Here is a 24,467-nt window from a genome sequence, read left to right as displayed (position 1 = left end):
TCCAATGGTGTTTATACTTGCATACTTTTGTTTGTACAGATGAACATGGTACCTTCAGGCGTTTGGAAATTGCTCCCAAGGATGAACCAGACTTGTGGAGGTCTACCATTTTTTTCCTGAGGTCTTGGCTGATTTGTTTTTATTTTCCAATGATGTGAAGCAAAGAGGCACAGAGTTTGAAGGTAGGCCTTGAAATACATCCACAGGTACACCTCCATTTGACTCAAATGATGTCAATTAGCCTATCAGAAGCTTCTAAAGCCATGACATCATTTTCTGGAATTTTCCAAGCTGTTTAAAGGCACAGTCAACTTAGTGTATGTAAACTTCTGACCCACTGGAATTGTGATACAGTGAATTATAAGTGAAATTATCTGTCTGTAAACAATTGTTGGAAATATTACTTGTGTCATGCACAAAGTAGATGTCCTAACAGACTTGCCAAAACTATAGTTTGTTAACAAGACATTTGTGGAGTGGTTGAAAAACAAGTTATAATGACTCCAACCTAAGTGTATGTAAACTTCCGACTTCAACTGTATATACAGTGGGGAAAAAAAGTATTTAGTCAGCCACCAATTGTGCAAGTTCTCCCACTTAAAAAGATGAGAGAGGCCTGTAATTTTCATCATAGGTACACGTCAACTATGACAGACAAAATGAGAAAACAAATTCCAGAAAATCACATTGTAGGATTTTTAATGAATTTATTTCATTCACTAGGTGTGGTTCTGGGATTTTTTTTTCTGGGATTTTTGCTCACCGTTCTTGTGATCATTTTGACCCCACAGGGTGAGATCTTGCGTGGAGCCCCAGATCGAGGGAGATTATCAGTGGTCTTGTATGTCTTCCATTTCCTAATAATTGCTCCCACAGTTGATTTCTTCAAACCAAGCTGCTTACCTATTGCAGATTCAGTCTTCCCAGCCTGGTGCAGGTCTACAATTTTGTTTCTGGTGTCCTTTGACAGCTCTTTAGTCTTGGCCATAGTGGAGTTTGGAGTGTGGCTGTTTGAGGTTGTGGACAGGTGTCTTTTATACTGATAACAAGTTCAAACAGGTGCCATTAATACAGGTAACGAGTGGAGGACAGAGGAGCCTCTTAAAGAAGAAGTTACAGGTCTGTGAGAGCCAGAAATCTTGCTTGTTTGTAGGTGACCAAATACTTATTTTCCACCATAATTTGCAAATAAATTCATTACAAATCCTACAATGTGATTTTCTGGAATTTGTTTTCTCAATTTGTCTGTCATAGTTGACGTGTACCTATGATGAAAATTACAGGCCTCTCTCATCTTTTTAAGTGGGAGAACTTGCACAATTGGTGGCTGACTAAATACATTTTTTCCCCACTGTATATATATATATATATATATATATATATATATATATACAGTGGGGAGAACAAGTATTTGATACACTGCCGATTTTGCAGGTTTTCCTACTTACAAAGCATGTAGAGGTCTGTAATTTTTATCATAGGTACACTTCAACTGTGAGACGGAATCTAAAACAAAAATCCAGAAAATCACATTGTATGATTTTTAAGTAATTAATTTGCATTTTATTGCATGACATAAGGGGGGCCTTGCGTGCGCTGCATGATTTTAATCCATGACGGCGTAGTGTGTTACTAATGGTTTTCTTTGAGACTGTGGTCCCAGCTCTCTTCAGGTCATTGACCAGGTCCTGCCGTGTAGTTCTGGGCTGATCCCTCACCTTCCTCATGATCATTGATGCCCCACGAGGTGAGATCTTGCATGGAGCCCCAGACCGAGGGTGATTGACCGTCATCTTGAACTTCTTCCATTTTCTAATAATTGCGCCAACAGTTGTTGCCTTCTCACCAAGCTGCTTGCCTATTGTCCTGTAGCCCATCCCAGCCTTGTGCAGGTCTACAATTGTATCCCTGATGTCCTTACACAGCTCTCTGGTCTTGGCCATTGTAGAGAGGTTGGAGTCTGTTTGATTGAGTGTGTGGACAGGTGTCTTTTATACAGGTAACGAGTTGAAACAGGTGCAGTTAATACAGGTAATGAGTGGAGAACAGGAGGGCTTCTTAAAGAAAAACGAACAGGTCTGTGAGAGCCGGAATTCTTACTGGTTGGTAGGTGATCAAATACTTATGTCATGCAATAAAATGCAAATTAATTACTTAAAAATCATATAATGTGATTTTCTGGATTTTTGTTTTAGATTCTGTCTCTCACAGTTGAAGTGTACCTATGATAAAAATTACAGACCTCTACATGTTTGTAAGTAGGAAAACCTGCTAAATCGGCAGTGTATCAAATACTTGTTCTCCCCACTGTATATATATATATATAAATTATATAGCCTAATACTGTTATTTTATTTTACTGCTGCTCTTTAATAATTTGCTATTTTTTATTTATCTATTTTTTTCTTTAAAACTGCATTGTTGGTTAAGGGCTTGTAAGTAAGCATTTCACTGTAATGTCTACACCTGTTGTATTTGGTGCATGTGGCAAATAACATTTGATTTGATTTGATCCTCTGGTGGCTCTCCACCTGTTTGCGGAAAATTAAATCTTTCTCACAGAACAAACATGGGATGTGCTTCTCTTTTATGCCGCCTCCTTTACTGATTCCGTTTGTACTACTGTCATTTGTCAATGGGCTTGTATAGCCATTAAGTGTTGAGGAACTGGCATTGTCTGAGGTCTGGTTTAACATTAGGAGAGTGTGAGGAGGACGAAGGCCAGGGAGTGTCTGTGTTGTCACAGGGTCCATGTTCCAGTTGATAGATCCTATAGAAGGCAGGCTGAAGGAATTTTTTCACAATAATCTCTCGTGACCCCACCCCACCCCAAATATAATGACACAACCTTAAAATCAGTATATTTCAATTTTTACATCAACAAATAACTTGAAATTCATTACATTTTCATCTCTTAACAAAATGAAAAGAAACCAATAAATACATTTACTCATTAAAATTGTATTTTTCAAATTATCTTTCTCAAAAATATTTGTATATTGTCCCATACAATAAACTGTACTCTTCATTTTTTGTTAAAAAAAATGAATACAAAAAATTCATTTAAAAACAAATATTGGCGACCCCACTTCAGTTGTTAGGGGGTTAACCTGAGGCGCCATCAGTCTCTCTGAATCTAGGACGGAGTCTGTGTCCATTCTCTCCAGCCACATACGTACACATCCCCGTCCCCGCAGACCAAATCTACACCTTGCCCTGGTGTCAGCCAGTCTGTTGTCATGGAGACTAAGATTAGGGATGGGCACGTTATTAGAATATTTGAATATTAGATTACTTGGGAAAGTATTCATTTTTGAGATAAAAAAAATCTAGGTCTATTTTAACAATAAAAAGGCTTTGTCTAAAATGAAATACAATTATTTACGTGATATTGCTACATTGCCTACAATGATAGACCATTACATAAAAAATATACACTACCAGTCAAAAGTTTGGACACACCTACTCATTCAAGGGTTTTTCTTTATTTTTACTATTTTTTACATTGTGACAAGGTAGGGAGGTATACAGAAGATAGCCCTATTTGGTAAAAAAACAAGTCCATATTATGGCAAGAACAGCTCAAATAAGCAAAGATAAACGGCAGTCCATCATTACTTTAAGACATGAAGGTCAGTCAATACGGAACATTTCAAGAGCTTTGAAAGTTTCTTCAAGTGCAGTCACAAAAACCATCAGGTACTATGATGAAACTGGCTCTCATGAGGACCGCCACAGGAATGGAAGACCCAGAGTTTACTCTGCTGCAGAGGATAAGTTCATTAGAGTTACCAGCCTCAGAAATTGCAGCCAAAAATAAATGCTTCACATAGTTCAAGTCACAGACACATCTCAACATCAACTGTTCAGAGGGGACTGTGTGAATCAGGCCTTCATGGTCGAATTCCTGCAAAGAAACCACTACTAAAGGACACCAATAATAAGAAGAGACATGCTTGGGCCAAGAAACACGAGCAAAGGACATTAGACCGGTGGAAATGTGTCCTTTGGTCTGGAGTCCAAATTGGAGATTTTTGGTTCCAAACGCTGTGTCTTTGTGAGACACGGTGTGGGTGAACGAATGATCTCTGCATGTGTAGTTCCCACCGTAAAGCATGGAGGAGGAGGTGGCCTCCCGAGTGGCGCAGTGGTCTAAGGCACTGCATCGCAATGCTAGCTGTGCCACTAGAGAATCTGGTTCAAATCCAGGCTCTGTTGTAGCCGGCCGTAGGGGGCCAGTATGAAAAAATTAAATAATAATGTGTGCACTCACTAACTGTAAGTCACTCTGGATAAGAGCGTCTGCTAAATGACTAAAATGTAAATGTAAAAATGTGTTATGGTGTGGGGATGCTTTGCTGGTGACAATGTATGTGATTTATTTAGAATTCAAGGCACACTTAACCAGCATGGCTACCACAGCATTCTACAGCGATACACCATCCCATCTGGTTTGGGCTTAGTGGGACTATCATTTGTTTTTTACCAGGACAATGACCCAACACACCTCCAGGCTGTGTTAGGGCTATTTTACCAAGAAGGAGAGTGATGGAGTGCTGCATCAGATGACCTGGCCTCCACAATCCCCCGACCTCAACCCAATTGAGATGGTTTGGGATGAGTCGGACGGCAGAGTGAAGGAAAAGCAGCCAACAAGTGCTCAGCAAATGTGGGAACTCCTTCAAGACTGTTGGAAAAGCATTCCAGGTGAAGCTGCTTGAGACAATGCCAAGAGTGTGAAAAGCAGTCATCAAGGCAAAGGGTGGCTATTTGAAGAATCTCTATTTTGATTTGTTCAACACTTTTTGGTTACTACATATGTGTTATTTCATAGTTCTGATGTCTTCACTATTATTCTACAATGTAGAAATTAGTAAAAATAAAGAAAAACCCTTGAATGAGGTTTTTTTATGAGTGCACCCTATAAAAAAGACACACCGGTAGACCACACACACGTTTCACAGGTGTAGCTTGTTGTTATTGTCATAAATCAAAGCGGCGCTACATTCTGAGGCTCCATGTGTAGCAAGTGAAGTGGGAGATTTCTAATCAATGCAAAATGGAATAAAAATTACATAATTAATATGGCTAAATGAGGAGTAGGCTACACTGATCATCCAACAGGTAGGCTGTTGTTTCATATGAATAGAGTTGTAGACAAGTACAGGGAGCGCAGCAAAATAGCTTCAATTGGCCTTGCTGCTTAGCTAACTTAGCTGACTGCTGCAGCTAGCTAGCTTTTATACAAACGATTTGATGCAGTCAAGATAGGTTATCTATCATACCATCTGGTAGTGCCTATGTCAGCAACAAGTTTGTCTAACCAGCGCGAGTCTGTTTGGCTATTTTCTCTCTCTCTCTCTCTCCATGCCAGACACATAGACTGTCACACACACAGGCCCCTGCTCCTCTCTCGCCCCTCCCTCACCCTTCTGCGAAACAAGCAGAGCGCAGCGAACTGGCAAGTCTCCTTTTAAGTTAAAAAAATATAGATGTTTTCTTTAAAATACATTTTTTCGGCTATCCACATATTTAAAAAAATATCATGATATTATTTGAATAGTGAAATCATTTAAAATGCCCATTCCTAACTAAGATCGGATGTTGTTTTGTGTTTGACTGACTGTTTCTGGTTAACAGTGTTTTTTCCCAGCCCAGAGTTGAGGATGCTGTCCCATCTACTGACCTCCACTATGTCGCCTCTGGTCCTTGCCTGTTCGGTGATGTTGTCCCCCGGGCCCCTGGCTGCACCGGCCTGGTTCTGGGAATCCAAGATGGCCGCCCAGTCTTCTCTGTTAGCCTCCAGCCAACCACCTACAGGAAGATGTTACAAAATAGACTTTACAAACATGGCAGAGAACTCTACATATGAAGATTTTTTAAATGTATTACCAGATCATTTTCATACATTATAATGTGCATCCTGTACAGGTGCATCCTGTTTCCATTGATCATCCTTGAGATGTTTCTACAACTTGATTGGAGTCCACCTGTGGTAAATTCAATTGATTGGACATGATCTGTCTATTTAAGGTCCAACAGTTGACAGTGCACGTCAGAGCAAAAACCAAGCCATGAGGTCGAAGGAATTGTCCGTAGAGCTCCGAGACAGGATTGTGTCGAGGCACAGATCTGGGGAAGGGTACCAAAAAATGTCTGCAGCATTGAAGGTCCCCAATGACACAGTGGCCTCTATCATTCTTAAATGGAAGATGTTTGGAACTACCAAGACTCTTCCTAGAACTGGCCGCCTGGCCAAACTGAGCAATCGGGGGAGAAGGGCCTTGGTCAGGGAGGTGACCAAGAACCCGATGGTCACTCTGACAGTACTCCAGAGTTCCTCTGTGGCGATGGGAGAACCTTCCAGAAGAACAACCATCTCTGCAGCACTCCACCAATCAGGCCTTTATGGTAGAGTGGCCAGACGGAAGCCACTCCTCAGGAAAAGGCACATGACAGCCTGCTTGGAGTTTGCCAAAAGGCACCTAAAGGACTCTCAGACCATGAGAAACAAGATTCCCTGGTTTGATGAAACCAAGATTGAACTCTTTGGCCTGAATGCCAAGCGTCACATCTGGAGGAAACCAGGCACCGCTCATCACCTGGCCAATACCATCCCTACGGTGAAGCATGGGGGTGGCAGCATCATGCTGTGGGGATGCTTTTCAGCGGCAGGGACTGGGAGACTAGTCAGGATCGAGGGAAAGATGAACGGAGCAAAGTACAGAGAGAGCCTTGATGAAAACCTGCTCCAGAGCACTCAGGACCTCAGACTGGGGCGAAGGTTCACCTTCCAGCAGGACAACGACCCTAAGCACACAGCCAAGACAACGCAGGAGTGGCTTTGGGACAAGTCTCTGAATGTCCTTGAGTGGCCCAGCCAGAGCCCGGACTTGAACCAAATCAAACATCTCTGAAGAGACCTGAATATAGCTGTGCAGCAACGCTCCCCATCCAACCTGACAGAGCTTGAGAGGATCTGCAGAGAAGAATGGGAGAAACTCCCCAAATACAGGTGTGCCAAGCTTGTAGTGTCATACCCAAGAAGACTCAAGGCTGTAATAGCTGCCAAAGGTGCTTCAACAAAGTACTGAGTAAAGGGTCTGAATACTTATGTAAATGTAATATTTAAACAACAACAAAATATATATATTTGCAAACATTTCTAAACGTGTTTCTGCTTTGTCATTATGGGGTATAATGTGTAGATTGATGAGGGGAAAAAATAATTTCATCCATTTTAGAATAAGGCTGTAATATAACAAAATGTAGAAAAGGTGAAGGGGTCTGAGTACTTTCTGAATGCACTGTATGTCTCCCTTACCTTGCTCCCCCATCTTTAGTCCACTCAGCAGGTCAATGGTCTCTGGTCCGTCTTCTATTGTCTCCTCTTTGACTAGTAGCAGATCAGGCTTCCCATCCTCCATGTCTACTGACTGTAAGAGATACAGAGTGAGAGGATGTTGGATCAAGAAATCTGATATGAGCACCCTGCTATGGAGCATCTTCTGATTGAGCAATGAGGGATTGCTATGAGTATTATGCAAACATGGTAGTTGATTTGATTGCTTGACACCCTTTAATGGTTTGATAATTTAAAGGCATGGTCCCACACTTTAAGGTCAACTGCCCCTTAGAACCAACTTCTCTGGTTTTAAACGGCCTATGTGGCATCGATATGACTCAGAAACATTAATTATAGTCTTGAAATTGACTACAAAGTGTAAATATGATAATTCTGGTCATAGAGTCAGTCTCGTCCAAAAGTGAGTTTTGTTAGAGAGTTGGTCACCACTTACTGGAGGGTTGGTATGGATGATTTACATGCCCACTTTTGGCCAATGATGCCCAATTGCCCAGAGACAACACGCCCCCAGCTGTGGTCCAGCTGCCATGTGGACATTTATTGTCAAGTCTCATATGGGTCCAAAGCATGGCAAATAGGAGTGAAAATGGCCTTCCATGAAGATGATGCAAACTTCCAATGCATTTCAACAATACGTCCAGGAATGGATTACATCCGACACGGTCAATTCTGCTGCATGTCAACTGTCAAACCACTGGTGTTGGTGAGTAATTAGCTAAGTAGATAGCTGGTACTAGCTAGCTGGTAGCTACTTTTGGTTATACAACATTATTTGATAATGCTAGCGAGCCAGGCTAGCTATGATACCACAGATAAAAGGGGAATGATACCGTAGCTAGCTAAAATCAACTAGGGACATCAAACGTTCAGGCTGCTGCACAGAGACTGTGGAGGCTCAGTCTAGAGCACCTGGTTAAATTGTATTTAGGAGCATTTTTCTAAATCAAATCAAATTTTATTTGTCACATGCGCCGAATACAACAGGTGTAGACCTTACTGTGAAATGCTTACTTACAAGCCCTTAACCAACAATGCAGTTTTAAGAAGAAAAAAAAGTAACAACAAAATAACAATAACGAGGCTATATACAGGGGGTACCAAACTCTCTAAATGGTTAAATTAGTGAGAAATAGATGTCATTGTTGCAATAGTCTCTGAGTTGGCAACATATACTATAATTTTAAATTGACATCTTGAATTATTTTGCCATATAAAATTACTGTATATTGCGCTAATTTCCCTAATGTGGACAGTTTGTGTTACTACCTTTCACAAGCCTCATTTTCAACCCATAAAATGTTGTGGAATTACACGTCCCTTTTACCTCAGATTGGTGATGTTAGTATAAAATGTTATAGTCATTACGATGACATAAGATTGATTGCTTAAAATAGATCAATATCTTTGGTTTTGTACCATTGATTTTATCACACACGCAGGATTTACAACGCAGAGTTAATGAAATGACCGGGAACGGGCAGGAAAAATTCAGGGGGGTCTCTCTATAAAAGTCGCTGGCCACACACCAATACATGGATTAGACAGTCAAACTATCACTTAAATAGCAGCCAACCGTGGTCACTAGCTATGTTTCCATTAACTTGTCCTCTGATTTTTTGTCGACATTGAGAAAGTTTACATAGAAAATAGATGCGACAATTGCCTGCTAGGGTGCGTTCCCATTTAAATATCTTAAGTAGATTAAAACGGGTTGGACGTAATGACGTCACACCAACAAACAAAAAAGTGTTGAATACAAATCAAATCAAATCAAATGTTATTGGCCACATGCGCCGAATACAACAGGTGCAGACATTACAGTGAAATGCTTACTTACAGCCCTTAACCAACAGTGCATTTATTTTTAATAAAAAAGTCAAATAAAACAACAACAAAAAAAGCGTTGAGAAAAAAAGAGCAGAAGTAAAATAAAATAACAGTAGGGAGGCTATATATACAGGGGGGTACCGGTGCAGAGTCAATGTGTGGGGGCACCGGCTAGTTGAGGTAGTTGAAGTAATATGTACATGTGGGTAGAGTTAAAGTGACTATGCATAAATAATTAACAGAGTAGCAGCAGCGTAAAAATATGGGGTGGGGGGGCAGTGCAAATAGTCCGGGTAGCCATGATTAGCTGTTCAGGAGTCTTATGGCTTGGGGGTAGAAGCTGTTGAGAAGTCTTTTGGACCTAGACTTGGCACTCCGGTACCGCTTGCCGTGCGGTAGCAGAGAGAACAGTCTATGACTAGGGTGGCTAGAGTCTTTGACAATTTTGAGGGCCTTCCTCTTACACCGCCTGGTATAGAGGTCCTGGATGGCAGGAAGCTTGGCCCCAGTGATGTACTGGGCCGTACGCACTACCCTCTGTAGTGCCTTGCGGTCGGAGGCCAAGCAGTTGCCATACCAGGCAGTGATGCAACCAGTCAGGATGCTCTCGATGGTGCAGCTGTATATGAATAGGCTTGAAGTGTTTCCATTACCCATTTAGGCAAATTGCGCAACAATAAATTGGCCACAGCCTGTATGCCCTCCCACCTATCTCTTTCATGTCTCAGGTAGCCCACGAAAGCCAGCATGAATAGAATGCAAGAATTTACTAATATTTGCCATATTCTAATAATTCTCATGTGCCAAAGTATCGCCACGGTCCATGCCATGGTGAAACTTGCACTGCAAATAATTGGACGGTTAAACTTGCATTCAGCCAACCAGAAACGCAATTCGAGGCAATTGAAAGTCAGGACCAGGATCTTGCAAAGAAACATTATTTTTATAGTTGAAAAATAGATTTAGAAGGCAGTAGGCATTTATAATTAAATGTGGAGTGGAGTTCATAGTTAGGCCTACGTGTTGACATCACATGCCCCCGCGTACATTCAAAATTATTCGGCAAATATTGATTCAAAAAACACAATTTCCATCATCATTTGTCACAATAAAGAAAAATCCACCCGTCGAACGGATAAAACGGTTGTCGAGCTTCTTCTTCTTCTGTGGATTTTATATGGCGGTTGGCCTCCAACTTTAAGGTGCATTACCGCCACCAACTGGACTGGAGTGTGGACCAGAGACAGTGAAGGTCTAAATCCTATCCAATAATCTCGTCTACCTAAGGAAACGAAACACATAATTAAATACTACATCCCCTGAAGATTTCCCCAGCAGTTCACTTAATCCTGGCTCTTCAACCCCCATTACTCCTAAAATCTAATACCAATCGCTCCCTTTCTCTCACTGAAATAGAACATGTTCCACCGTCTCCATCTCCTCCTGACAATGATCACACCTCCCAGTCGGATGTTTCCCCACCACTTTCAATACCAGTACTATTTAGCCTTGTGTGTCCCAGTCTCAGCCTTGTGACTACACTTTCCTCCCTTCTCTCTGGGCCTGAGGACCTCCCTGCCCCCATCTTTTCCTGGATCTTATACAGGTGTCTTCCCTAACTCTCCCTGTTCCACAACTCTTGCCACTTATTTTTAACCACTGTTCTTATTAATCCCTTGGCTTCTGCTTTACTGATTGATATTTCCATCTCAACATTAGGATGTTTAAGAGCCTGTTTGTCAATAATATCCACTTCCTCATTCCCCTCTACTCCCACATGAGCTGGTACCCAGAGGAACATCACAAATACCCCCATCTGTTTCACCCCATAGAAACACTGCAAAACCTCATACAATACATCCTGTCTGCTCTGAGACACACATGAATTTAAGCTCATCAGTGCTGCACAGGAGTCAGAGCAGATGACTACCCTGTCTGGCCTCACCACCTCCACCCACTCTGCAGCCAATAGTATGGCCAACAACTCTGTTGTGTAAACAGATAAATGATCTGTTGCTCTTTTCGTCACTGCCACCTTAAACTCAGGAATACTAAAAGCTGCTCATGTCTGCTAAATGGCATATTATTATTATTATGTCCTCCCTGTTTTAGGGTCCTTAGATCCATCTGTGAATATATTAAATAAAGCATAGTATTGTGTTCTTAAATGTTCACTTACAACTGAATCTACTCCTTCCTCAACATCTCTTACCCTCTCAAGCAACGGTTGACGATCTTTAGAAAATGTCTCCTATATCTGCCGTTTCCATTACGCATGTCGCAGTACGTGCAACCTCATCTCCCCCCTCTTGCGCAATTGATTTCAACGTGATATTGATATGAGTGATTGACAAATAAGTGTTGCATTTCTCTTTCTGCTTTGGCGACCCCCAAAACAAAATGCATCACTCCAAAATGTAGCTGACTGTCTTCTACAGGTTGTTCTCTAACCAGTGATGTAACAAATATCTCCAGTTTCCATGTGTTTGTTTTAGCTGTGTTAGTTTCAACAGCGTGAACAACCTGATTTCCCCCCTAATCGATATAAGTGATTTATTGCCACTTGTCAAAACAACAGGGTTTTTAGTGTGTGTGCAGTTCATAAGGTGCTGCTTAAAAAATAATAATACAAGTAGGGTAGTAGGGGGTAACTAGCCCCCTGTGTCATCACAACTTTTGGAGATATTTCAACAAAACGATTTTGTGGTAAGTTGATCTAATGTTTTGAAATTTTTTAAAAGTTGTAGATATATTCCAATGAAGTTAGATCTATATACATTACCAGTCAAAAGTTTGGACACACCTACTCATTCAAGGGTTTTTCTTTATTTTTTACATTGTAGAATAATAGTGAAGACATCAAAACTATGAAATAACACATATAGGAATCATGTAGTAACCAAAAAAGTGATAAACAAATAAAAATATATTTTATATTTGAGATTCTTCAAATAGCCACCCTTTGCCTCTTGGCATTCTCTCAACCAGCATTACCTGGAATGCTTTTCCAACAGTCTTGAAGGAGTTCCCACATATGCTGAGCACTTGTTGGCTGCTTTTCCTTCACTCTGCTGTCCGACTCATCCCAAACCATCTCAATTGGGTTGAGGTCGGGGGATTGTGGAGGCCAGGTCATCTGATGCAGCACTCCATCACTCTCCTTCTTGGTAAAATAGCCCTTACACAGCCTGGAGGTGTGTTGGGTCATTGTCCTTGGTGTTCGCCAAAAGCCATGTGGGAGACTCCCCAAACATATGGAAGAAGGCACTCTGGTCAGATGAGACTAAAATTGAGCTTTTTGGCCATCAAAGAAAACGCTATGTCTGGCGCAAACCCAACACCTCTCATCACCCCGAGAACACCATCGGCAGGGATTGGGAAACTGGTCAAAATTGAAGGAATGATGGATGGCGCTAAATACTGGGAAATTCTTGAGGGAAACTTGTTTCAGTCTTCCTGAGATTTGAGACTGGGACGGAGGTTCACCTTCCAGCAGGACAATGACCCTAAGCATACTGCTAAAGCAACACTTGAGTGGTTTAAGGGGAAACATTTAAATGACTTGGAATGGCCTAGTCAAAGCCCAGACCTCAATCCAATTGATAATTTGTGGTATGACTTAAAGATTGCTGTACACCAGCGGAACCCATCCAACTTGAAGGAGCTGGAGCAGTTTTGCCTTGAAGAATGGGCAAAAATCCCAGTGGCTAGATGTGCCAAGCTTATAGAGACATACCCCAAGAGACTTGCAGCTGTAATTGCTGCAAAAGGTGGCTCTACAAAGTATTAACTTTGGGGGGATGAATAGTTATGCACGCTCAAGTTTTCTGTTTTTATGTGTTATATCTTGTTTGTTTCACAAGAAAAAATATTTTGCATCTTCAAAGTGGTAGGCATGTTGTGTAAATCAAATGATACAAACCCCCAAAAAATCCATTTTAATTCCAGGTTGTAAGGCAACAAAATAGGAAAAATGCCAAGGGGAGTGAATACTTTCGCAAGCCACTGTAGGAGCCGAAATCGGGCTCCTTCATGACCAGTATGTGTGAAGAAAGGGGCCTGGAGCTGATCATGCCCATCAGGCTTTGACAAACAGCTCAGAAGGGACAAAAGATGATTACTAATAAGACAGTAAATCGCAAGTGTTTAGTAATATCACAGTTTCAATACGTGTGTCACTCATCAACTTTTCCTTGTTTTTCTACAGATGGGCAGAAGAGATGCTTTTGAAATGGAGTCTGACTGAAAGATGGGTTGATACTGATGTCTGAATTGGGAGAGACCTTGCACTCAGCATTAAAATTAGGCGGGGGGGGGGGGGGGGGGGGGGGGGGGGGAGGGGGGGCTATGTATTCTTCAAACATGTCATGGAACTCCTGTCTTATATGGGACACCATACAGGAAGGTATAATATTTGCACATTGTTATATTAGCAGAACACTGTTTCTACAGTAATATGTGAAGTATGGATTATTCTACATGGAACTGTTACACTTGAAAGTTATCTAAACACTTTGTTTAGAATATCTACACAATATTCAGTAATTGCATTCTTCTCATATTACTCTGCAGGCTACTGACCGATGCAAAACGTATTCCTGTAGGAAGCTTTGAATTGGTCAGTAGCCTACAGAGTGGTATGAGATGAGTGCCATCCTCCTGCATCTCACATCTGCCTGTAGTTATTGAACTCTGCCTGCTGGACCCATGGGTTGAGGCAAACTCTGTCATATCCAGGATGGAATGTCATGCACTCCACCCCTCCTGCCACCTGACTGCACCTGTCCATAACCTGTAATACATTACATAGATGGAAGGGACTTCATCACCCATTGGTGACTTGAAGACAGAACCTCACCCAGAGAGCTGTGCACGTCAGTGTGGTTAGACAGCCACATCCTTAGATTTGGCCAAATAGACAAATAGAATGCCATTCTAGTAATGGTTGGACAGCTGAAGTTTCACTCTACAACTTATTTTTATCCCTTACAAAAAAAGATAACTTCAGTATGCTGCAAATACTGCATCCAAAATAAAAGTTTTTTTTACAACGAGCGACAGCTGCCTCTGATTGGGAACCACACTGGCCAACATAGGCCCCCCCCCCCCCCCCCCCCAAAGGTGCGGACTCCGACCGCACAAACTTTACTTAACAGGGTAGGGGCCGGGTGGGCATTCCGCCTCGGAGGCGGATCCGGCTCCGGACGTGACGACCACATACTCTCCGCCTCCCTGTTGCGCCCCTGGTCTGGACCTCGGCGCGCTGCTTCCCCTCTCCTTCCTCCCACGATACTCCAAGCCCTGTCTGGACCCTGGTGTGGGAGACCCCGAACCTGGAGCTGACGTCTGGGTCTGGACTGGAACCGCTGACCGGAGCTGGACCGGGCACCGGTGGAGCGGGCTGCTCAGGCTCCGGACTGGAGCTGCTGACCGGAGCTGGACTAGGCACCGGTGGAGCGGACTGCTCTGGCTCCGGAGTGGAGCAGCTGACCGGAGCTGGACTGGACCCCGGTGGAGCGGACTGCTCTGGCTCCGGACTGGCGCCGTAGACCGGAGCTGGACTAGGCACCGTTGGAACGGACTGCTCTGGCTCCGGAGTGGAGCAGCTGACAGGAGCTGGACTGGACCCCGGTGGAGCGGACTGCTCTGGCTCCGGGGTGGAGCAGCTGACCGGAGCTGGATCAGGCACCGGTGGAGCGGGCACGGGCCGTGCCGGACTGGACACACGCACCACTGGTCTGGTCCGAGGAGCAGGAGCGGGCCGGGCCGGACTGGCAACCCGCACCACTGGCTTGGTGCGAGGAGCAGGAACAGGCCGTACCAGGCCGTACCGGACTGGGAACACGCACCACTGGTCTGGTGCGGGGAGCAGGAACGGGCCGTACCGGACTGTGGAGGCGGACTGGAGGTCTGGAGCGAAGAGCTGGCACAACCCGTCCTGGCTGGATGCCTACTTCCGCACAGTATGTGTGAGGCATTAGCACAGGACGCACTGGGCTGTGCATGCGCACTGGCGATACTACGTAGAACCGGCGCAGGTTATGCGGGACCGAGGAGGCGTACTGGGGACCAGGAGCGTTGAGCCGGCACACCCCGTCCTGGCTGGATGCCCATCTTCGCACGGCACGTGGTGCTAGCACAGGACGTACAGGACTGTGCCGGCGCACTGGCGACACAGTACGTAGCTCCGCATAACACGGAGCCTGCCCAGTCACACGCTTCCTCGCGTGAGTACGGGGAGTTGACTCTGCTCTGACACTAGGCTCCGCCAACCACCCTGTGTGCCCCCCAAATTTTTTTTTATTGGGGCTGCTTCTCGGGCTTCCTCCTCGACCGGCGCCCTCTGTGTTGCCGTTGCTCCTCTCCTGCCTGGGCATCTACCTTCGCCCATGGTCCTTTCCCCGCAAATATCTCCTCCCACGACCACATCTTCCCCACCTGTGTCCAGGGTGTACGTTCCTCCTGGGCACGCTGCTTGGTCCGTGTTTGGTGGGATCTTCTGTCACGTTCGTTTAAGGACGGGTCAGACCAAGGCGCAGCGTGAAATGCGTACATGTTTATTTACACTGATAAACACACGACAAAACAACAAACCAAACGAACCGTGAAGTCCAAGGCTGAACACACAACACACCTATACACGGAACAAGATCCCACAACTAAACAGTGCCAATAGGCTGCCTAAGTATGATCCCCAATCAGAGACAACGAGCGACAGCTGCCTCTGATTGGGAACCACACCGGCCAACATAGATCTATACATACTAGATCATACACATAGCTATACACAACATAGAAAATCCACACCCTGACTCAACATACAAGAGTCCCCTGAGTCAGGGCGTGACAAGTACACTGCAGTTATTCTGAAATCACTGCATCAAAAATACCACAGTCGACTACAGTTACTGCACTTTCAAAACTGCTATTTAAAAAAAATGAGATTTGCTAGGTAAGTGTAGGCATACTGTCTTTATAAGCACACCAATATGATACTTGCAGCATAAAATGTTTTGTCTTTGTAACACGAACACACCAATTTTGTTTTGCATAATTATACAATGGGTGGTTCTAATCCTAAATGCTGATTGGTTAAAACCACATTCCAGCCGGTGTCTATTCCACATGTTACCACCGGCTAAATCTATGACATTAAAATGCCTATTTACTCTGTTCCATCTGATTGCGCAATCCACTGTCTCATCAGTCCAGCCAGGAAATGTATAAACTTGATCTCCACTATAAAAAGCATCTAGTCATGATCTCACATTTCTTTTAGACTAACACTTAGTTTTCAACAGCAGCGATTTGTATAAACCTTGCTGTCTGTCTCTCCGACATTTGCAACATTGTTTCAATATTCAAATTCGATCTCCAGCTGTCCCATAGTAATGAACGTGTCGGGAGTCGGGACGAGACAGACAGGCAGGCAGCGTTTCTCAGCCAGTCGAAATCATGAATCAGCATCATCATCTCCAAATGTAGCCAACACATGTTGTAGGAATATTAGTAGTTCTGTGATTTGTCCCCCGGAAAGATCTAACAGCGGACATAAGGATAGACGAGATGAGACAAAACCCCTACAATTAACACATACCACTACTCTCCCCAATGCTACACATTCCTTTATCTCATGCCCTTCTGCACACTTCTCACACCTAGTGTAACAGTATTGCTTCCGTCCCTCTCCTCGCCCCTACCTGGGCTTGAACCAGGGACCCTCTGCACACATCGACAACAGTCATGACGTCACCGATTGAAACGCTACTAGTGCGCACCACTAACTAGCTAGCCATTTCACACCGGTTACACTAGGAACCTCCCTCCTACACACTGCTGCCACATGCCCATAAGCTTGACACCTGTAACAATGTAATGTGTTCGGCACAAAAGCTCGTACGGGATAACTTATATATCCTAACATCACTTTGTCGGGCAAAGACTCAACATCAAAACTCAAAAGGACAGACAACAACTCTTCTGTTTCACCACTCACGCCACCCTGTCTGCGTCACACCGAACGACGAGCATCACAAACACCGGGAATCTTCCCCTTCAGTTGGTCAACTTTCACATTTACCCCTACCTACCCCAGTAATCACTCCTCTCAATGGCGCCCTTTCCTTGAGAGCAAAACAATTCACCTCTGTTGTCTCCATTTGTTTAACACAGAGCGCCAGCTTCCTCTGACCAGCAGAAACACAAACAATTATCACAAGACCACTCTGCCATAGCCCTCACTGGCTTTCATGCAACAGTCATAGTCAACATAGCTAGCTACTAGAACTTATGCGTTAATAAACCAGCTACAAACGTTAGTGTACAGCAAGCAGTTTAGAAGTTACAATAAATTAATAAAACCAAAAGCTTACCTTGACTTCGAAGAGTTCCAGTTTTGGATAGCCAGCTAGCTAACATAGCATCCTTCGCTGTTTGAGCCGGGTGTTTGAGTAGGCTAAACTAGCTAGCTAGATAAGTGAAAGTAAAAAATATATATACAATGAAATATAGCTAGCTCTCTCTCTCTTACTTCTTCATTTTTGAAGAAATTAATTTGTTCAAAACTGTTCAGAGGAGGACGGAAACTAGTTGTCCTCTGGCTACTCCATGGTGCTACCCCAGAGAGTGCTGTTGAGGCTACTGTAGACCTTCATTACAAAACAGTGTGTTTTAACCTCTTAAGGATCTGACCCTTTTTTTCAATTTTCGCCTAAAATGTCATACCCAAATCTAACTGCCTGTAGCTCAGGAGCTGAAGCAAGGATATTGCTTTATTATTTATTATTATATTATTATTATATGCATATTCAAAGGAAACACTTTGAAGTTTGTGGGAATGTGAAAATAATGTAGGACAATAGAACATATTAGATCTGGTCAAATATAATACAAACAGTTTTGTTGTTTTGTTTGTTCCATCATCTTTGAAATGCAAGAGAAAGGCCACAATATAATATTGCAGTTTAGGCTCAATTTAGATTTTGGCCACTAGATGGCAGCAGTGTGTGTGCAACGTTTCAGATTGATCCAGTGAAGCGTTACAATACTGGACTATTTTGTATCAAGTATGCCCAAAGATGCCGAATTGGTCAATTGATACATTTTCAAGTACATAACTATAGAGAACATAATGATATGGTAATACAAAATGTAAGTTTACACACTCCCAGGAATGTCATACATGATGGATCATTAGCTTATACACTAACTTTCACACATCTAGATGGCTGGGGGGGGTGGGTGTGGAGCCAGAGACAGCAGGGGTTCAAACTGTAGATCCCAGTTCCTACATTTGAATATAAAAATTGATTTGATCAAACAAAACTATGCTACATTTTATCTCTGGGACCCTTAGGATGACAAATCAGAGCAAGATTACTGAATGTAAGTACATTATTTACCTTCAGAGGTGAATGTATCAAACCAGTTGCTGTGATACGTTTTTGGTTGCTGTGCACTCTCCTCAAACAATAGCATAGTCTTTTTTCACTGTAATAGCTACTGTAAATTGGACAGTGCAGTAAGATTAACAAAAATTTAAGCTTTCTGCCCATATAAGACATGTCTATGTCCTGGAAAGTTTGCTGTTACTTACAACAGTCATGCTAATCACATTAGCTCAACTGTCCCGTATACGGGACACCGATCCCATAGAGGTTAATCAATTATAGGAGGAGGGTCTTTCCCTTCCTCCTCTGAGGAACCTCCACTGATCAAACCACACCCCCAAGACAACTCTCATTGCCTTCAGTCATGGCCGCTAGCATTTCTTAATGCGCATTGATGAAATTCAAGACCAAATCAGGAAGTGCAGTCGCCCTTTAAGACAAAATTAATCAAGACCTGGGCCCAGATCCACAAAGAGTCTCAGAGTAGGAGTGCTGATCTAGGATCTTTCCATATAATCTTATTCATTATGATCTAAAAGGCAAAACTGATCCTAGATCAGCAATCCTACTCCGAGAGGCTTTGTGATACGGGACCTGACCTAATACCATTCAGACAGTAGTTCAGTGGGCTCACCTCACTGAGACTGTGTGTGGTCCTGTTCTGCTCAGCTGGTTCCTCAGGAGGAGGTGTAGTCTGATTGTCCTCCATGACCATGGTCCCCTCAGTGTTCCCCAGACCCTCCTCACACCCCTCCTCCTTCACCAGCAGCACCTCTGGAGCCTCCTCCTCCTGGAAGAGACAGGTGATACAGATTACTGAGTCCTATACTGTAGTTACAGAATGACTTCATTGTTGTTAAAGGGGAAAGGGGAAAGGGGGATTCCTCGTCAGTTGTACAACTGAATGTATTCAACTGAAATGTGTCTTCCGCATTTAACCCAACCCCTCTGAATCAGAGAGGTGCTGGGGGCTGCCTTAATCAACATCCACGTCATCAACCCATTATGGTGGACATAAATATGATGTTGTGGGTAAAAATAAGTGAAAATTCATCATCAGACAAACCTGGGGTAGGGGGGAGGGTGCTACAAATGTTTTTGCCAAGGGGGGGTGCAGGACAAGTCTTTTTGCCAGCACTGGCGCTGCAGACGGATATATCGTTCCACTAATACAGGACTATTAAAGGCCCAGTGCACTATTTTTGTGAAAATATATATTTGTGTACAGTAGGTGTTAGTGTGGCGTTATGTGTAGGTATATTAATTTATAGTGTATATTGGTTATAAAGCACGTTCAGGTGTATGCAGAATAGGGTGAGATCAGATGTGAGGTATATTAAAGACAGTCTCAATGAAAATATTTAAATGAAAAGTCAAATGTTGTGTTTATTAAACATGAACAAGTTTTAAATACACCATATGAAAACCACACATACACATGTCTCAACTACAAATCTGCATGAACTTGATAAACTGTATACATTTTCTCATTAAAAGTGTCTTGGGAAAAAAATGAAGTAGTGGAATGAAGGTAATGAAATAGGCATTTGTGAACATCATATAGGCTACAGTCGTGGTCAAAGGTCGCCGCTTCAGTGTTATTAGATATCTTTGTCAGATGTTACTATGGTATACTGAAGTATAATTACAAGCATTCCATATGTGTCAAAGGCTTTTATTGACAATTACATTAAGTTTATGCAAAGAGTCAATATTTGCAGTGTTGACCCTTCTTTTTCAAGACCTCTGCAATCCGCCCTGGCATATTGTCAATTAACTTCTGGGCCACATCCTGACTGATGGCAGCCCATTCTTGCATAATCAATGCTTGGAGTTTGTCAGAATTTGTGGGTTTTTGTTTGTCCACCCGCCTCTTGAGGATCGACCACAAGTTCTCAATGGGATTAAGGTCTGGGGAGTTTCCTGGCCATGGACCCAAAATGTCGATGTTTTGTTCCCCGAGCCACTTAGTTATCACTTTTGCCTTATGGCAAGGTGCTCCATCATGCTGGAAAAGGCATTGGTCGTCACCAAACTGTTCTTGGATGGTTGGGAGAAGTTGCTCTCGGAGGATGTGTTGGTATCATTCTTTATTCATGGCTGTGTTCTTAGGCAAAATTGTGAGTGAAGCAACCTCACACATGAATGGTCTCAGGATGCTTTACTGTTGGCATGACACAGGACTGATGGTAGCGCTCACCTTGTCTTCTCCGGACAAGGTGTTTTCCGGATGCCCCAAACAATCGGAAAGGGGATTCATCAGAGAAAATTACTTTACCCCAGTCCTCAGCAGTCCAATCCCTGTACCTTTTGCAGAATATCAGTCTGTCCCTGATGATTCTTTGCTGCCCTTCTTGACACCAGGCCATCCTCCAAAAGTCTTCACCTCACTGTGCGTGCAGATGCACTCACACCTGCCTGCTGCCATTCCTGAGCAAGCTCTGCACTGGTGGTGCCCCGATCCCGCCGCTGAATCAACTTTAGGAGACGGTCCTGGCGCTTGCTGGACTTTCTTGGGCACCCTAATGCCTTCTTCACAACAATTTAACCTCTCTCCTTGAAGTTCTTGATGATCCGATAAATGGTTGATTTAGGTGCAATCTTACTAGCAGCAATATCCTTGCCTGTGAAGCCCTTTTTGTGCAAAGCAATGATGACGGCACGTGTTTCCTTGCAGGTAACCAGGGTTAAAAGAGGAAGATTTCAAGCACCACCCTCCTTTTAAAGCTTCCAGTCTGTTATTCTAACTCAACACTCTCACCTGTGTTAACGAGAGAATCACTAACATGATGGCAGCTGGTCCTTTTGTGGCAGGGCTGAAATGCAGTGGAAATGTTTTTTGGGGATTAAGTTCATTTTCATGGCAAATCTGAGCACTCTTCATGACATTCTGGAGTATATGCAAATTGCCATCATCAAAACTGAGACAGCAGACTTTGTGAAAATTAGTATTTGTGTCATTCTCAAAACGTTTGACCACGACTGTACACAGTACAAACACAATATGTAACAGACTTTTTAGGCTTATATATGCCATATATATCACACAATGTCTGGATGCAATATTTTACCCAGGAATATTCAACACTGAAATCTGTTACTCTTGTTATTCTAAATGCATCTGTGGATCTTTTCTGCTGACACCCTTGAAAATGTATCTTTGTCTTTAATGCAGGGTTTGATCTGAACGTCTAACGAGTGGAAAGGTTACTTTCTATGTTATAGAGTGGAATGTTTTTCTGCTGGTTTATTCTTAGTTAGTTACTCTCTGAATTGCCTCTCTCCTGTGTGGACCTTCAGGTGCATCTTCAGATGGTGCTGGTGGGAGAAACTTCTCTCACACTGGGGGCATATGTAGGGTTTCTCTCCTGTGTGGACCCTCTGGTGCCTCTTCAGGTCACCAGCCTGGGCGAAGCGCATGTGACACTGGGTATAGCTGAATGGTTTCACCCCTGTGTGGACCCTCTGGTGCCTCTTCAGGCTGCTAGCCTGGGCGAAGCGCATGTGACACTGGGTACAGCTGAAGGGTTTCACCCCTGTGTGTACCCTCTGGTGGATCTCCACCATCTGGGTGCACCTGAAGCCTTTGTTAAAGAACATGCAGAGGAACTGTTTCTCTTTACTATTGCCTGATGTTGCTCCCCCTCCCAGAGTCTTGGCCCTTTGGTCCTTTGAGTTCAATACCTGATCGAAAAGGACACGGCTGTGTGAATCAGAAGGCCCCATTGACGTGGACACTGGGTCGCGATCTCTGAGTGTGTGTAAAGGGGAGTGGGTCGCGACATTTTGATTTTTCTCTAAGCTTTCCCTGTAATCTAAGAAATCTCTGCCTTGTGAGTGTCCTTCTCCTAAGTGAGTCTCGTCTACATTCCATGTCAGAGGAGCTTCGCCCTCCACTTTCACAGTCACCTCATCTACGACCAGACCCTCCCCTTTCTTATCTAATATAATAATAATAATATGCCATTTAGCAGACGCTTTTATCCAAAGCGACTTACAGTCATGCGTGCATACATTATTTTTAATTTTTGTGTATGGGTGGTCCCGGGGATCGAACCCACTACCTTGGCGTTACAAGCGCCGTGCTCTACCAGCTGAGCTACAGAGGACCACAAAAATCTAGGCACCCTTCAGAGTATACACTACTACTGTACCGGTTCCATTCCCCTCTAGATAGATCAGTCTGTGTCTCTAAACCCAAGTGCATGTTGCCAGGGTCCATCTCTGTAGTGTAAGAACAAGACGGATCATTGCCAGTCTCTAACGCGTCACCTGAGTCCCGATGGGAATGAACCGTCCTCGGGTTACCGTAAAGTAAATACTCTGAGCCGGGAGCAGGAGGACAGCCCAGTTGCTCCAGCCCCAATCTCTCTGGGTCTGATCTGTGGTCAGATCCTGTGTGTAAGAGCCTGCGTGTTACAGTTAAAGTCTCTGTGTCTGTCTCTGACTTGAGGACGGCGTTCGGTGCTCCACTGACCTCCGTGATGCTGTGTTGGGTCCTGGGCTGGGGCGCTGTATTGGTGGCGAGGTCCTCCGTGGCTACAGGGGGCGCCACTCCAGCTGCTACTCCAGTCTGGATGTCTCTGTTGTGTCGTGGGTCCTCCTCTCCTTCAGACCTCTTCTGCTTGACCAGAGACGATCCTCCAGGACCTGCAGCCTCTGCATCTGCAGACTGACACAAGAAGAGAGGATGTTATTATCGGTACATGAGTTGAATTGGATAACAATGTGGTAGGGAAGTCTCACAAGCTCCCCTATGGCAGATAAATAAGGATGTATATGTAAGCAAGTGAATAGCCTTTCTGAAATAAACGGGCCACATTTAATGTACTGTAATTTTTGTATGTTACACTATGACACAAACCTCTATCACGATAACATTCTGGGTTGAGGTTCCACTCCCCTCATCTATAGCTATGGGTTGGTCATCTCTCCATGTATTGTGTCCTGCCGGCTTCACAAAGCTCCTCTGGCCTCCAGTGAGATGTCCTTCACCTAAGAGTGATTGGGGGAAAGGGGGTGGTTAAGTTAGGTACTACTGTCAATGCTCAACGCTATTTGTACACTATTGACACCGTCTACAATTTGCAAGGATGTAAGCAGTGCCGGACTACCACATCTGGGGACCTGGGGCACCTACAGTGGGGTCCAAAACTATTGACACCCTTGATAAAGATGAGCAAAAATGACTGTATAAAATAAATCATTCAAACACTGAGCTACATTGTGTGCTCAAAACATTTGGGAAATTATATTATTGTATGCTTAAAGAAATTGGGAAATTATATTATTTTATACTAATACAATTGCTCAGAGAACGAGATTGTGTTTAACAAGTTATTTAAAAAAAATATTGACACCCCTGTTTTCAATATCTTTCAATACCTTACCTTGCGAGGATAATGGCACAGATACTTTTTCTAAAATGTTTTGGAGAGTTGGAGAACACATTGTGAGGAATCTTACACCATTCCTACATACAGAATCCTTCCAGATCCTTGATATCCTTCATTTGCACTTATGGACTGCCATCTTCAATTCAAACCAAAGGTTTTCAATGGGTTTCAAATCCAGAGACAAATTTAGATTTTGTGGCCAATTAACCATTTCTTTGTGGATTTTGATGTGTGCTGGATGATCCACTTGCCGCCAAGTTTCAGCCTCCTGGCAGAGGCAACTGGGTTTTTGGCAAAGATCCTGGTACTGGGTCATAATGCCGTTGATCTTAACAAGGGCCCCAGGACCAGTGGAAGCAAAATAGCCCCATAACATCAAAGATCCACCACCATATATTACAGTAGGTATGGGGTCCTTTTCTGCTCATGCATCCTCATTTCGACGCCAAACCCACCACTGTTGTGCGTGGCCAAAGAGCTATTCTCATG

The 24,467-nt window shown here is 43.5% G+C and overlaps 1 protein-coding gene across 1 annotated transcript in view; it reads right to left on the bottom strand.

The window, feature by feature from the left end:
- LOC311110305 (uncharacterized protein) overlaps positions 1–24,467 on the bottom strand; it is a gene marked incomplete at its 5' end in the record, with an annotated part of 54,375 nt that overhangs the window by 3,416 nt on the left and 26,492 nt on the right. Inside the window, 5 exons of the mRNA XM_084188841.1 lie at positions 5,687–5,814; positions 7,325–7,436; positions 19,217–19,372; positions 23,060–23,254; positions 23,447–23,577. Of these exons, the coding sequence (XP_084044967.1) occupies positions 5,687–5,814; positions 7,325–7,436; positions 19,217–19,372; positions 23,060–23,254; positions 23,447–23,577 (722 nt within the window). The remainder of the gene's footprint in view (positions 1–5,686; positions 5,815–7,324; positions 7,437–19,216; positions 19,373–23,059; positions 23,255–23,446; positions 23,578–24,467) is intronic.

The sequence above is a fragment of the Coregonus lavaretus genome, assembly GCF_964263955.1.
Source record: "Coregonus lavaretus genome assembly, contig: SUPER_35_unloc_3, whole genome shotgun sequence".
In the NCBI taxonomy this organism is placed as follows: domain Eukaryota; kingdom Metazoa; phylum Chordata; class Actinopteri; order Salmoniformes; family Salmonidae; genus Coregonus; species Coregonus lavaretus.
Note: the sequence above shows the minus strand (reverse complement) of the source record. Positions and strands in the feature narration are given on the sequence as shown.